The sequence below is a fragment of the Pseudorasbora parva genome, chromosome 7 (genome assembly GCF_024679245.1).
Source record: "Pseudorasbora parva isolate DD20220531a chromosome 7, ASM2467924v1, whole genome shotgun sequence".
Lineage (NCBI taxonomy): Eukaryota > Metazoa > Chordata > Actinopteri > Cypriniformes > Gobionidae > Pseudorasbora > Pseudorasbora parva.
Genome location: NC_090178.1, coordinates 18,741,512 through 18,753,726, shown reverse-complemented (window position 1 = coordinate 18,753,726; position 12,215 = coordinate 18,741,512). Strand labels below are relative to the sequence as shown.

General features: G+C 36.2%; 2 protein-coding genes across 2 annotated transcripts; both read right to left on the bottom strand.

Annotated features, from left to right (window-relative positions):
- Positions 1-5,516: 5,516 nt before the first annotated feature.
- calhm5.1 (calcium homeostasis modulator family member 5, tandem duplicate 1) lies at positions 5,517-8,161 on the bottom strand. Its single transcript, XM_067449602.1, has 2 exons — positions 7,535-8,161; positions 5,517-6,648 (listed from the first exon to the last, which is right to left on the bottom strand). Exons 1-2 carry the CDS (start codon positions 8,090-8,092, stop codon positions 6,220-6,222), a joined length of 987 nt encoding a protein of 328 aa, XP_067305703.1. The 5' UTR covers positions 8,093-8,161; the 3' UTR covers positions 5,517-6,219.
- A 2,141-nt stretch (positions 8,162-10,302) lies between these two features.
- Positions 10,303-12,026, bottom strand: calhm6 (calcium homeostasis modulator family member 6). The gene is made up of 2 exons (XM_067449601.1): positions 11,349-12,026; positions 10,303-10,991 (listed from the first exon to the last, which is right to left on the bottom strand). Exons 1-2 carry the CDS (start codon positions 11,916-11,918, stop codon positions 10,563-10,565), a joined length of 999 nt encoding a protein of 332 aa, XP_067305702.1. The 5' UTR covers positions 11,919-12,026; the 3' UTR covers positions 10,303-10,562.
- Positions 12,027-12,215: the final 189 nt, after the last annotated feature.

The following is a 12,215-nucleotide window of genomic DNA, read 5'->3' as shown; positions in this document are numbered from 1 at the left end:
AATATAGCAGATGACAACGGTTTCTGCGGTAGGATTGGTTAATAAAATGTTTAAGGTGTGGCTTAGCTAAGGCATATTTGCATGCATGTTTAAGATATCTATAAAGGAGTTTTGACTAGTCAGATTGTTAATTCCAGATATCTACATTTATAGTCTTCCTAGTCACAAATCTAATTGCAGATATCTCCAAAGAAAGATCTTTCTAGTCAAAAATCAGACAGAGATATCTATAATTAAATTGCAGATATCTTTAAATTAGTTTTGACTAGGAAGAATTCGAATTCAAGATATCTCGTATTAAGTTTTGCCTAGACAAAAATCCAATTCAAGATATCTTCAATTATAATTTGACTAGTAATAAATTATTTGCAGATATCTACAAATGTATTTTAGATGTCTTTAAAATTGATGAATTAAAGATATCCTAAATGTGGTTATGACTAGTCAAAAACCAGTTAGAGATATCTGTAATTATAATTTTTACTAGTAATAATTCAGTTAGAGATATCTCTAATTTAATTATAACTGGTACAATTGTAATTTGAGATATCTCTTATTAGAATTATGACTAGTATAAATCAATTATAGATATCTTTAATTACAATTTCTACTAGTCAAAATTAATTGATTTATGACTAGTATGCGAAGGTGTATTTAATGCTTAAATAGCTTGCCATATGACTAGTAAAAATAGCATTATATCTTGAATGTATATTATGGCTAGTCAAATTAACATTGTTGATATCTTCATTCCATATTATGACTAGTCACAATCACATTGTAGATATCTTAATTGTAATAACGACTAGTCAAAATTGCAGAGGAGATATCTGGAACTGGAATTATGACTAGTCAAAACTGATTTATGACTAGTATGCGAAGGTGTATTTAATGCTAAAACGGCTTGCCATAGGCGATAGGCTGAACGCAAGGACGGCGTGGTGACGTCACGGGTATGCTAATTGACGCATGACGTCATCTAGCGACATTTAGCGACTTTTTGGGCAGGCTTTAGCTACTTTCCTTGGAAAATAGTTGGCAACACTGTGAATTATGTATGGCAAGCCATTTTAGCATTAAATACACCTTCGCATACTAGTCATAAATCAGTTTTGACTAGTCATAATTCCAGTTCCAGATATCTCCTCTGCAAATGACTAGTCGTTATTGCAATTAAGATATTTACAATGTGATTGTGACTAGTCATAATATGGATTGAAGATATCTACAATGTTAATTTGACTTGCCATAATATACATTCAAGATATTTATATTGCTATTTTTACTAGTCATATTCTTCCATTGACTTCCATTGGAAAATATTTCCAGATATCTTCAAATGAGTTTTGACTAGTAGAAATTGTAATTAAAGATATCTATAATTGTTTTTATACTAGGCATAATTCTAATTAGAGATATCTCAAATTACAATTGTACTAGTCATAATTAAATTAGAGATATCTCTAACTGAATTATTACTAGTAAAAATTATAATTAGAGATATCTCTAACTGGTTTTTGACTAGTCATAATCACATTTAAGATATCTTTAATTCATCAATTTTAAAGATATCTAAAATACATATGTAGATATCTGCAAATAATTCATTACTAGTCAAATTATAATTGAAGATATATTGAATTGGATTTTTGTCTAGGCAAAACTTAATACGAGATATCTTGAATTGGAATTCTTCCTAATCAAAAACTCATTTAAAGATACCTGCAATTTAATTATAGATATCTCTGTCTGATTTTTGACTAGAAAGATCTTTCTTTGGAGATATCTGCAATTAGCTTTGTGACTAGAAAGAATATAAATGTAGATATCTGGAATTAACATTCTGACTAGTCAAAACTCCTTTATAGATATCTTAAACATGCATGCAAATATGCCTTAGCTAAGCCACACCTTAAACATTTTATTAACCAATCCTACTGCGGAAACCGTTGTCATCTGCTATTTTGTTTAAGAATTGTATAATAAAAGTCCTGCGTCTTTGGTAATTTTAAGCTCCTTAATACAGAAGGAAATCAAACGTATGAAAATAAAAATGTACCTGGGACATGTGTAAAAGTGACATATAATATGCAGAGAAGATCAAGAAGGTTGTTGTCTTATTCTAGGCTATATATTAAAGTAATAAATAATGTTGATATGTGCATGCTGTGGATTAAATTGTGTTAGTTTTTATTCCCAAACGAACACATTTAAAGCTAAGCATTTGGCCTTATTTCTGGTGCAACATTACATATGTTATAATTTTAAAATAACTTTTCAACACACTGGCACTCATCACTCAACACAGCAGAATATCACATCGCAGATATTTTGCTATAAGACAACACCACTCCCACCTTGTGGATTATTACCTTTATGACACGAGTAAACACAACGCAATGTACTAATCAATGTAATCAGTAGCTACATCATGTCAATGTTATTTAAACATGTATTAACCTGTAATCTTTTTAAAATCATTCTTAATTTTTTTTTTGACTGGGTCTGCTGGGCATTTAATCATATGCATCCAAATGTTGTCACTCGTTGATTATTGGTGGAAAATTTCCTCACGTCACAACCCTACACAACAGCAGATTTGACTAGGAGCAGGTACAATTCAGATATCTTAAAATAGAATTGTGACTAGTTGAAACTGAATTAGAGATATCTCTAATTACGTTTGCGTATGTGTGACCCGTCTATTGAAGATATCTCTGACGTCATTACAGATATCTTAAATAGAGTTTTGACTAGTCACAATGTATTTAGAGATATCGCGAATCAGATTTCTTACTAGTGCAATTATAATTGCAGATATCTCTAATTGTCATTCTGACTAGTCGAATTATAATTATCACTAGTCAAAATACAATTGTTACTATCTTTAAATATATTTATAGATAGTCAGACAAAGGTTTAAATGCTAAAATGGCTCGCGATAATTATGACTAGTCAAAAGTGATTTATGACTAGTATGCGAAGGTGTATTTAATGCTAAAACGGCTTGCCATAGAAACAAGAAACAAAATCACAACTGTGGGTGTTTTCACTGAAGTCTCACAGCAGACACGCCCCTTGAAACTGAGTTTTCCAGGGCTTATATCAGTATAGAAAAAATGCCTTTTATTTCTAAATTATAACATTTTTGATGTAAAAACCATACTAACAATATAAGTAGTAGTATAAAATAAAGAGAACATAAAATAAAAAAATTCCATGCCATGGGACCTTTAAAAAAAAATCACAAAATTTAACCTTTCATTGAATTAAAAAATTGAAAGTGGGGGGAAACTCACATTTTTGTGAGGGCAAAAATTAAGAATGGACGTGTGTTTATATAGCCCTAATGCACAGTAAGGAGGAGAGTATGAGTCGCCAAAGACTCTCCAAGTATCAGAATTGCAGAAAGCAAAGCCTAAATGTCAGAAAGCCTCTCTAGGGTTTGGCCTAGAGATGTGTGATGTGTCACTAAACACTTAATAGCTACAGGTGCTTGTGTGTTTGGATTTTGGAGGTATCACACACCCCTAACATGCCATGGGAGTGCAGAAACAGTGTTTGCTCACTTAGCCCGGCTTCCAGATATGAAATATGAATTTGTCTTTAATTTAATTTATTATATTTCCTTTTACTAAAGCACTAAAGATTTAAAATAAGTATTGCCTGAACTAATGTTTGATCTCTCACTGAGAGAAAGCACATGCTATCAGAATGTTTTGGCTAGAACTGGAGCGTAATCAGCTCCAACCTTGGAGAGACCGTGTATCTGTGTATGTGCTCAGAATTCTGTGTTACCAATCAGTGTTGAGAATGGACATCCTAAGAGATGGGTGGACTTGTTGTTCTGGGCAAGCATGCACCTCCAGATCTGGAAGGTCATGGGTCAGATTCCGGGGTAAAATCTTCAACAAGTGACACATCTATGGAGACCTGCATCAGATTAACTGACAATGTGTGGAAATTTACCATGACTGTGCATTTTCTCTGAGCCAATCAGAATCATCCACATTGCAGTAATGACGTGGATAGACCTTGAAAACAGTATATTTGTTTGGACAATTGTATGTACGATAGGCGGGGCGATGAGACGGGGAGAGAGGGAATGTGGCCTACAAACTCCATCATCAAGACTTGATGATGGCTTCTGCTGATGAAACTATTCTTCAGTAAAATTTTCTGTAATTAATTGCACTCCTGACTCTTGGTCTTCTTTTTTCCACTACTGGACTTGGGTCATAAACTGTTTACCCCTAACAGTGGTTTTCAAGAAAAATCAACCACCTGACTTGAACCTTGTAGAAAATGAGTGAACTGAAGAGAAGAAGCACCTGTGAATCTGAAGAATCTGATTCTGTATGGAGGAATGGTTTCTGATATCATGTCAGGTGTTTTCCAAACTCATCAGGCATTATAGAACAAGACTTTACAAAGAAAAAAAAGACTTTACAATTAATGGGTGTCAATTGTGGATAATGTGATCTAGAGAAAAACATTTATTTTACAATGAGATTTTCTCCCCACATTCAATTGTTTTACTTCAATGAAAGGTTAGATTTTTGTAATATTTTCGATTGAAAGATGCAGAATTATTTTATTAAACCCACAACTGTATTTGATCTATGTTATTGATCTTTGTCAGGTTTGGTTAGTACAACTTTGTTTTGTTATTTATTATTTTCAATTGAAAAGGAGAAGTCCCCCACACTATATTATTTATTAGTTATTTATTTGAAAGTGAAAAGGGCAGTGCAGGGCTGTGGCTCTGAATCTACTTCCTTTTAAAAATCTTTAGTTGGCTGGTTATGTCACGGAGATAAAGAATGGATCCAAGAGCAGAGTTTGACAGGAAAACAACAGTCTTTAATGAGGACTTAAACAAGGCAGTCTGTAGAAGAAACAAACTCAGAACACCGTGGAGCTGATCCGGTCTAGAAGAGCTGAGAGGACCGGACACCACAGAGGGATAGGCAGTGCTAGGGAGAAAGTCACAGCCAGGTATGGGACCACGAAGGTCAGAAATGCAGGACTCAGGCAAAACCTAGGCGCAAGGCTGAAACAGACAATCAAGACAACTTCCAAACTTCTCAGACATGAAAATAGCAGCAGTCGTAACGCAAGACATGAAATAATGATCCAACAAGGGCCAGCAAGAACAAACACTAGATAAAGGGTAAGCACACACACCAAAGTGGGAACAGGTGTCATCGCCCGGCAGCGGAGCGCTGATTGCGATGACTAACAGGTGCAGGTAGAGAGAGAGAGAAACAGTAGGCCTATGTGTGTGACTGCGCCCGTGTGTGTGTGTGTGCGCGTGAGTGTGCGTGTGACAAATGAGAAAGAACCTGAGACCTGACAGGTTACATCTAAGAATAATTTTTTAACTTTTTGCAAATGCACTTTAAATAAACTACTTTACAATAAACAAGTTAATAATGGTGTTATTATTACATTATTAGTATTATTACACCCCCCCCCCCTCCCAAAAAAAAAAAAAGATTTTTGCCATCCATTGACTATAACCTGAGTATTGTAGTTTCTCTTTCACAACATTACAGGAAATAAACACCCCAAACATGCAGGAAACCACAACTTTACCATGTGTTATCATTTTGATATTCTATAGTAACTGGTCCTGTTTATGATTTTTTTTTTATATGCTCTTCAACATCAACTTGTTTTGATCACATGGGAAATATGAAATATGGGTCAAAATGACCGTAGAAATGTGTGTCTGGGACTCTAAATGTGGTGGTTTTCCTGTTTGTCAAAACTTAAAATCTGCAGGGGAAATAAGGATTGTGGTTTACATGTTCTGTATTTTGTTGGTTGGCTTAAGTGATCATATTGCACATTTTAATCTCTATTGTGCAACTGAAAAATTACTGTGTATACAAGAGATTGTCATGCATTAAAGTGCATTGAAGACACCGCCTTAATGAAATTATGAAGATGATTTTCGAGAGGCATATGAGAGCTCTTGATTCACAGAGGGCTTAACTGACAATTGTTTTTTCTTTTCTTTCTTTGACTTTGTAAAACCTGAAATTCAAACAACATGCAGACTGGATGTTGTATTGAAAACACCACAGACACTCTTTAGGGTCTTGCGGTAGGAAAAAACAAAAGTTCCAAAGAACCTTCCAGTTTTCAGTAAAGGTTAGATACCAAACAAAAAGCACACTCTGCTTAGATTCACAGAGTTTTTCTTCTTCAAGGTCATATAGGCATTTCAGTTACCAGCATGCAGCTTTGTGCTTCATCCATCTCCATGCCATCTTTCCCCTCTTTAACAGGATGCTTCTTAGGGCCAAAGTCCCGATCTGTGCGCTCCACGTATTTCTGCAGAGTGCTGTAGCATTGTTCGCTTTTTGTAAAGTTGTATACAGCAGAGATCTCCTCCCAGGCCCTGTGATTTGGAAAAGGAAATTCTTCGGGACATTTGTTGTCAAAGAAACTCTTGAGGTTTCTCTCTGCTAGTTTGGTGGCATAGTCTTCTGCAAACACCTCAAACTTTTCTCTTTCCTTCTCCATGTAGATTTTCTGGAAAGTTAACTGAAGGTAGCTTACTTGAGAGCGACAGTTCTTAAAGCAAGTCCCGATCAGCGCTACTATAGCAGATATGACAATGATGGACCAGCCAAGTATCTGCGAACATATCAATCAGTTAAATTTTATAAAATATATAAGTTATTGGTGTAAATTACTACATAGCTCTCTGGAATACTTCATAAATTTTAAGGTGCGGTCACGTTATAAAAAATAAAATTAAAAATTAATAACTAGTATAACTACTTACATTACTTTATTAAAGTAACTGATTACATTTGATTACTTTTCTAACTTTTTATACCGCGCCATGGTGGCAACTCTCAGGTTGTAGCCTAAAGCTTTGATTGGCAATGTGCATTGATGTAATTGGCAGAGTGGTGTCCTGCAAAGAACCAATCAAAAGCATCAACAAGATGATTTACTAAACAGCCTTTATATGGCAGGAGGCACCGTGCACATCAAAAACAGGCGGAGCAACAAATTAATATTATTCAACATATCCTAGATTTTAACAGAAAAATTCAGATGTAACTCCATTATCATTAACATTTTCATAAATAATAAATTAGTCTACAAATTGTTTCTCTGTAAATTTATTTTGTAATGAAATGACGTAATCTAGTTACATGTAATAGCTACTCCCCAACACTGCTAATACTGCCTTCATGTGCTATCAGAAATGTTGTACTTCCCACTTCTGAAGTTGTGATGATGAGCCAATCACATTCAAATTTTGACTTCAGAGGGATCGTGAGGCCAGCATAAATCTGTGCCGAAATCTTTCTTTCCCACCTGAAATTCTAAATTCATGGAAATTCATGGATGGCGAAAATTTGCGGTCATTGTGACCGCACCTCGAACACTGCAATATATAGGTCTTCTGTGAAATGGAAAGGTTCCATGGATGTTAAAGGTTCTTCATGTAACGATAAATGTTAATAAAGAACCTTTATTTTAAGAGTGTATCATAGTCTGTGCTCACCTGTGACTGGGCTCGCAGCATCAACAACAGTTCCATTTTTTCATTTTGATGCAACTGGAACTTGGTGCAGGGCACTTGTGGCAGTTCTTCCCGGCACGTAGGTGTCTTGTTTTGGCAGAAAATGTTCACCACCACATTTTCATCCAGGCCACTGACTGCACACTCATAAAAAGTTCCATTTAACAGTGCTACAGTAAGCCACATAATAGGGGCAATGCATGCTCCAGATAGCACTTTTACAAACACTGACAAACATCCCACAAAGTTACCCCTGGGGCATAATTTAACAGGGTTGAGGCAACACCCAGTGTATAACCGCCAAAGACGTGAATTAACAAAGAGACCAATCGCTAGCAAGACAACAGCAGGGCCCAGCAGAAAAGTTAATCCATAGGCAAAATTCTGTTCTCGGTTGCACGGACACTGAAAAGACACCATGGAGAAGATTCTTTCACCACCTATTGTCAAAAGAGCCATGAAGCTGTAGCCAATAGTGCTCTTCTGGGTCGTGAGGAACCTTAGGACAGTCTTAAAAGAATCCATAGCTGGTACAGACATAGCTGGTAAACACTCCAAATAAGTTGGTAAATTGAAAGAGATGGATTCTGCTATGGCACTCCCTTTACTCTCTCGCTCTCTCTGATTTTCACTTTGTTTTCTACACCCTCCTTTATCTCCTCCTTTTCTGTCTCTGGCATTCCCCACAGCACATCAAATCCCTCCCCTGTCCATCCTTTTCCCCCTCCCGCTCAGTAAAGCGTTAGGGCCATGACCAAAACCAGTTCATCAGGTTCTGACAGTCAAAACTGACTACAGATGTGTATGGGCTCATTTCCCCGTCATGCAACATCAGTCAAACAAACAAAACCCAACACCGCATTTTGGATTAGAGGGATAAAGCTGGTCTGTGGAACTGACAATGAGCTTTTTATTAATGAAATTCTGGGATCTGGAGGATGGAATGTGAAAATCTTGAGGCTGGAAATTACCCAACAGAGTAGTGCATGTTAAAACAAAGATGTGTATTGCAACATAATGCTTTACATTTGTAAAAAAGGGAAGCAATTTGTTCTGCTTACGTATGAGGAGACAGTTTCTGTTCTGCTCTCGTTTTACCCCACTGTCGTGTCCTGCACTTCTCGCATAAAGACAAGCAAATGGTAGAGTTTAATGAATATTGATTTTTTAAAAGTGCTTTTAGCAGTGGGATTGGCAACTTGTACATGGTTACTTTACGGAAAAAAAGCCTCGAAGTGCTGCCTGATTAAATAATCAGTAATCATCATGCGTGAAAAAAAGCTGAAATGTCTCTGAAAGTCTAACATCATAATGCAGCTATTTGTTTGTAGCCCCTTAAAAAGATCAATGCACAGCTGTTTAACACTGAAAAAAGGTGTGTTGGATTTACATGATTTATTTATGTAGATTGGTTCTACATTAATCAATTAAGTAAAACAATTTAACTTAATTGATAAAATTGTATTTGTTCACATAACTTTTTAATTATGTCACATAATTTTTAAGTAACCAAATTAAGTGAACCTGCCTCTTTGATCAAATCACATAAGTTTATTTTTTGTATACTTTTGTTGTTACTTGATTGATTTAAAAGACTGCACTAACTAGCTTACAATATTAGCCAGCGATAGCACATAAAGAACATGTCAAAGGCTAAGTATGAAATGTTTAATGACATTTCTGTATCAGTCCACATCAGCAATTGTTCGTCTCTTCTCCACTAACCCAGTATAATTGATATGGTTATAATAATTTCAACATAATTAAACACTATTAAACAATATAAAATCTCCCCCTTTTCTCATTTCGCCCCAAAACACATAAAATAACTAAAATTTAAATAACTAAAATAATTTAAATTTCAACAATTTTTTCCTAAAAATTGTTAAAGTCCTAAGCAAAGCATGCTGGGAACAGCAAAAAATAATTTGGGTACTTAATTGGTTCACATTCACCCCAAATAGTTTAATCTACACTCTAAAAAAAAATTGGTGCTATTTGGCACTAAAAGTGGTTCTTGGCTTGTAATCATAGGGGAACCACTTTTGGTGCCAAATAGCACCATATCTTTAAAGGTGCTCTATAGCACCTTTGTCAAATGGTGCTATGTAGAACCCATAAGAGGTTCCATATTACATTTTATTTCTTCCTCAATAATGGTGCTAAACGGCACCAAAAGTAGTTTTTTGGTGTGTAAAGAACCTTTAAAGGGGCTTGAAAGGTTCTTTGTACGGCGGTGGTGCTATAGCACCTTTATCACCCCAAAGAACCACTGAAAAACCGCTGAAGAACCATACAGGGACCTAACAGGTTCTGTATATGGTAGCGGTGCTATATAGCACTTCAGTCATCCCAAAGAACTGGTGAAGAACCACTGAAGAACCATACAGGGGCTTAACAGGTTCTGTATATGGTAACAATAGCACTTCAGTCATCCCAAAGAACTGGTGAAGAACTGCTGAAGAACCACTATACAGCACTTAAAGTGGTTCCCCTATGATTACAAGCCACAAAAAAAAAAAAAAACACTTTTAGTACTATATAGCACCGTTTTTTGTTTTTTTTGGAGTGTGGTAGATGGTACATTTGAGTGAATTACATTAATTGAAAGCAAAGAAATCACATTTAGAAGAGAAGTAAAGCGGACAATGTGTTTTCCTGTATTTTCAGTGAAATAATATATAGGCTATGGATGTTAATTTACTGACAAAAACACATTTGTTAAAAAATCGGAAACTATTTATAAAATATTTCAAAATACATCACAGTTTATTTATTTATTTTCAAAATACATTGAAAGACAAAAACTAAACAATAACAAAAATCTACATGTTAAAATCATAAAATGGCAGTATTAAAAAGAAAAGCCACACACACACAAAAAAGACAAATGAATTGACACATGTCAAAGGCACAAAAAAATGAAGTGAGGCAAGCTGTTGCAGTGTTTGAGCTGACCCAAAATAACATGGTAAAGTATGAAAAGCTATCAATTAGATAGCATGCACATCTACAGGACCAGTTTGCCCTCGTCCACAAATGCAAGTGCTGCTGGGTTGGAAAATTCATGGTCAGACTTCAGTGAAGCCCTCACTGCTGGATTCTCAAGGTCCTCACAAGTGCACACATACTTGTGCAGGATGCTGTAATATTCATCCATGCTTCTGAACTTGTAGAAGGAGGAGATCTTCTGCCAGGCCTGTCTGGGAGGACTTTTCATAGGAATGGGTTTGGTTAACTCAAAGAAACTTGTTATGTTTCTCCTAGCAAGCTTTTCGGCATGCTGAGCTGTATAGCTGTCCAAAAACTCGCTTTCCTTCTGTGTGTACATCCTCCAAAACCTCAGCTGCATGTAACTGATTGGAGAATAGCATCTGGCCATGCAGGTGAGCAGAAAGGTGAACATCATGACGGACGCTATCAGGATCCAACCAAGTACCTAGAAGTATATTTCAGTATAGTAGATTAGAAGTATATTTTGGTAAGAGAGTTAATAACATCAGATGTTATTGAAGCCCAGATATAAGAAATCATTTTAAGATCATGTAGAGTGTTTCCCACCACGATACTGGAAGCACATCAACACTGCACATAGACACCACTCATGAAAAATTCCAACATTTGCAATCAAGTCAAAGACAGATGTAGGCGTTTTTAAAATTTTGAGATCTAAGCTATTTGATGATACCATATTTCATTTAATCAGAATATATTTTTTTGTTTTGTTTTTTGAAAAAAGATTAGAATGATATCACAAAGTCAGTCTCTTTAACTGACTTTTCTACCGTCTGCTCACCTGCGACTCTGCGCGTATAATGGACAGAACGGCCGCTCTCTCACTTTGTGGAATTGCGGTTCCATCACACGGGAACTTCTCCAACTCTGTCCGACAGTGAGGATACTTTTCGTTGCAAAGGTGGCGTCTAAAGAGTGTAACGTTGGCGCCGGTCATTGAGCACTCGAAATACACCCCTTTGAGAAGAGCAACTGCGATCCAGCTGAGAGGCGCTACCATCGCAGTCATGGTGATTTGAAGAAAAACACACAAAAAACCAAATGCGTAATTAAAACGACACAGTTTCGATTTCCTAAGGCACAGACCTGTGAACAGTTTCCATGTTTTATTGCTCAACATGTAACTTAGGATGAGCAGGGCGACAGCTGGTACGAGGAGGCAGACGTTTCCATAAATGAAATTCCAATCATTGCAGGGACACTTAAAAGCAAAGACCGAGAAGACGTGCTCGCCACCCGCAGTTATAAGAGCAATTAATCCGAATCCTAAATTGGTCTGCTGTTTCTGAGTGAAGCTAAGCAAAGGTTTTAACTTATCCATGCCTGAGACGACCGTAAGCTCTTTGTTCATGAAATGACATGACAGTTCCGTTATGAGACTATGAGTCTCGCCTTCAAGCGGGTGCGGAAAAACAACACAAAACCACAAAGCTATAGCCTATACCACCTAATTTATTCAAAACGTGTATGCTCTTCAGCTGAGGTGGGAGAATGACTTTATGAGAAATTAAGAAACTAAAAACATCATGTAGCCTAAGTATTATGGGTACATTAAGGAATTGCAAAAGAATGTGGGCAAAACTATAGGCTTCTGCTTTTAGTGACGTGTGAAGGCAATCTGCATAGCAATCTAAACATTATCTGCCAG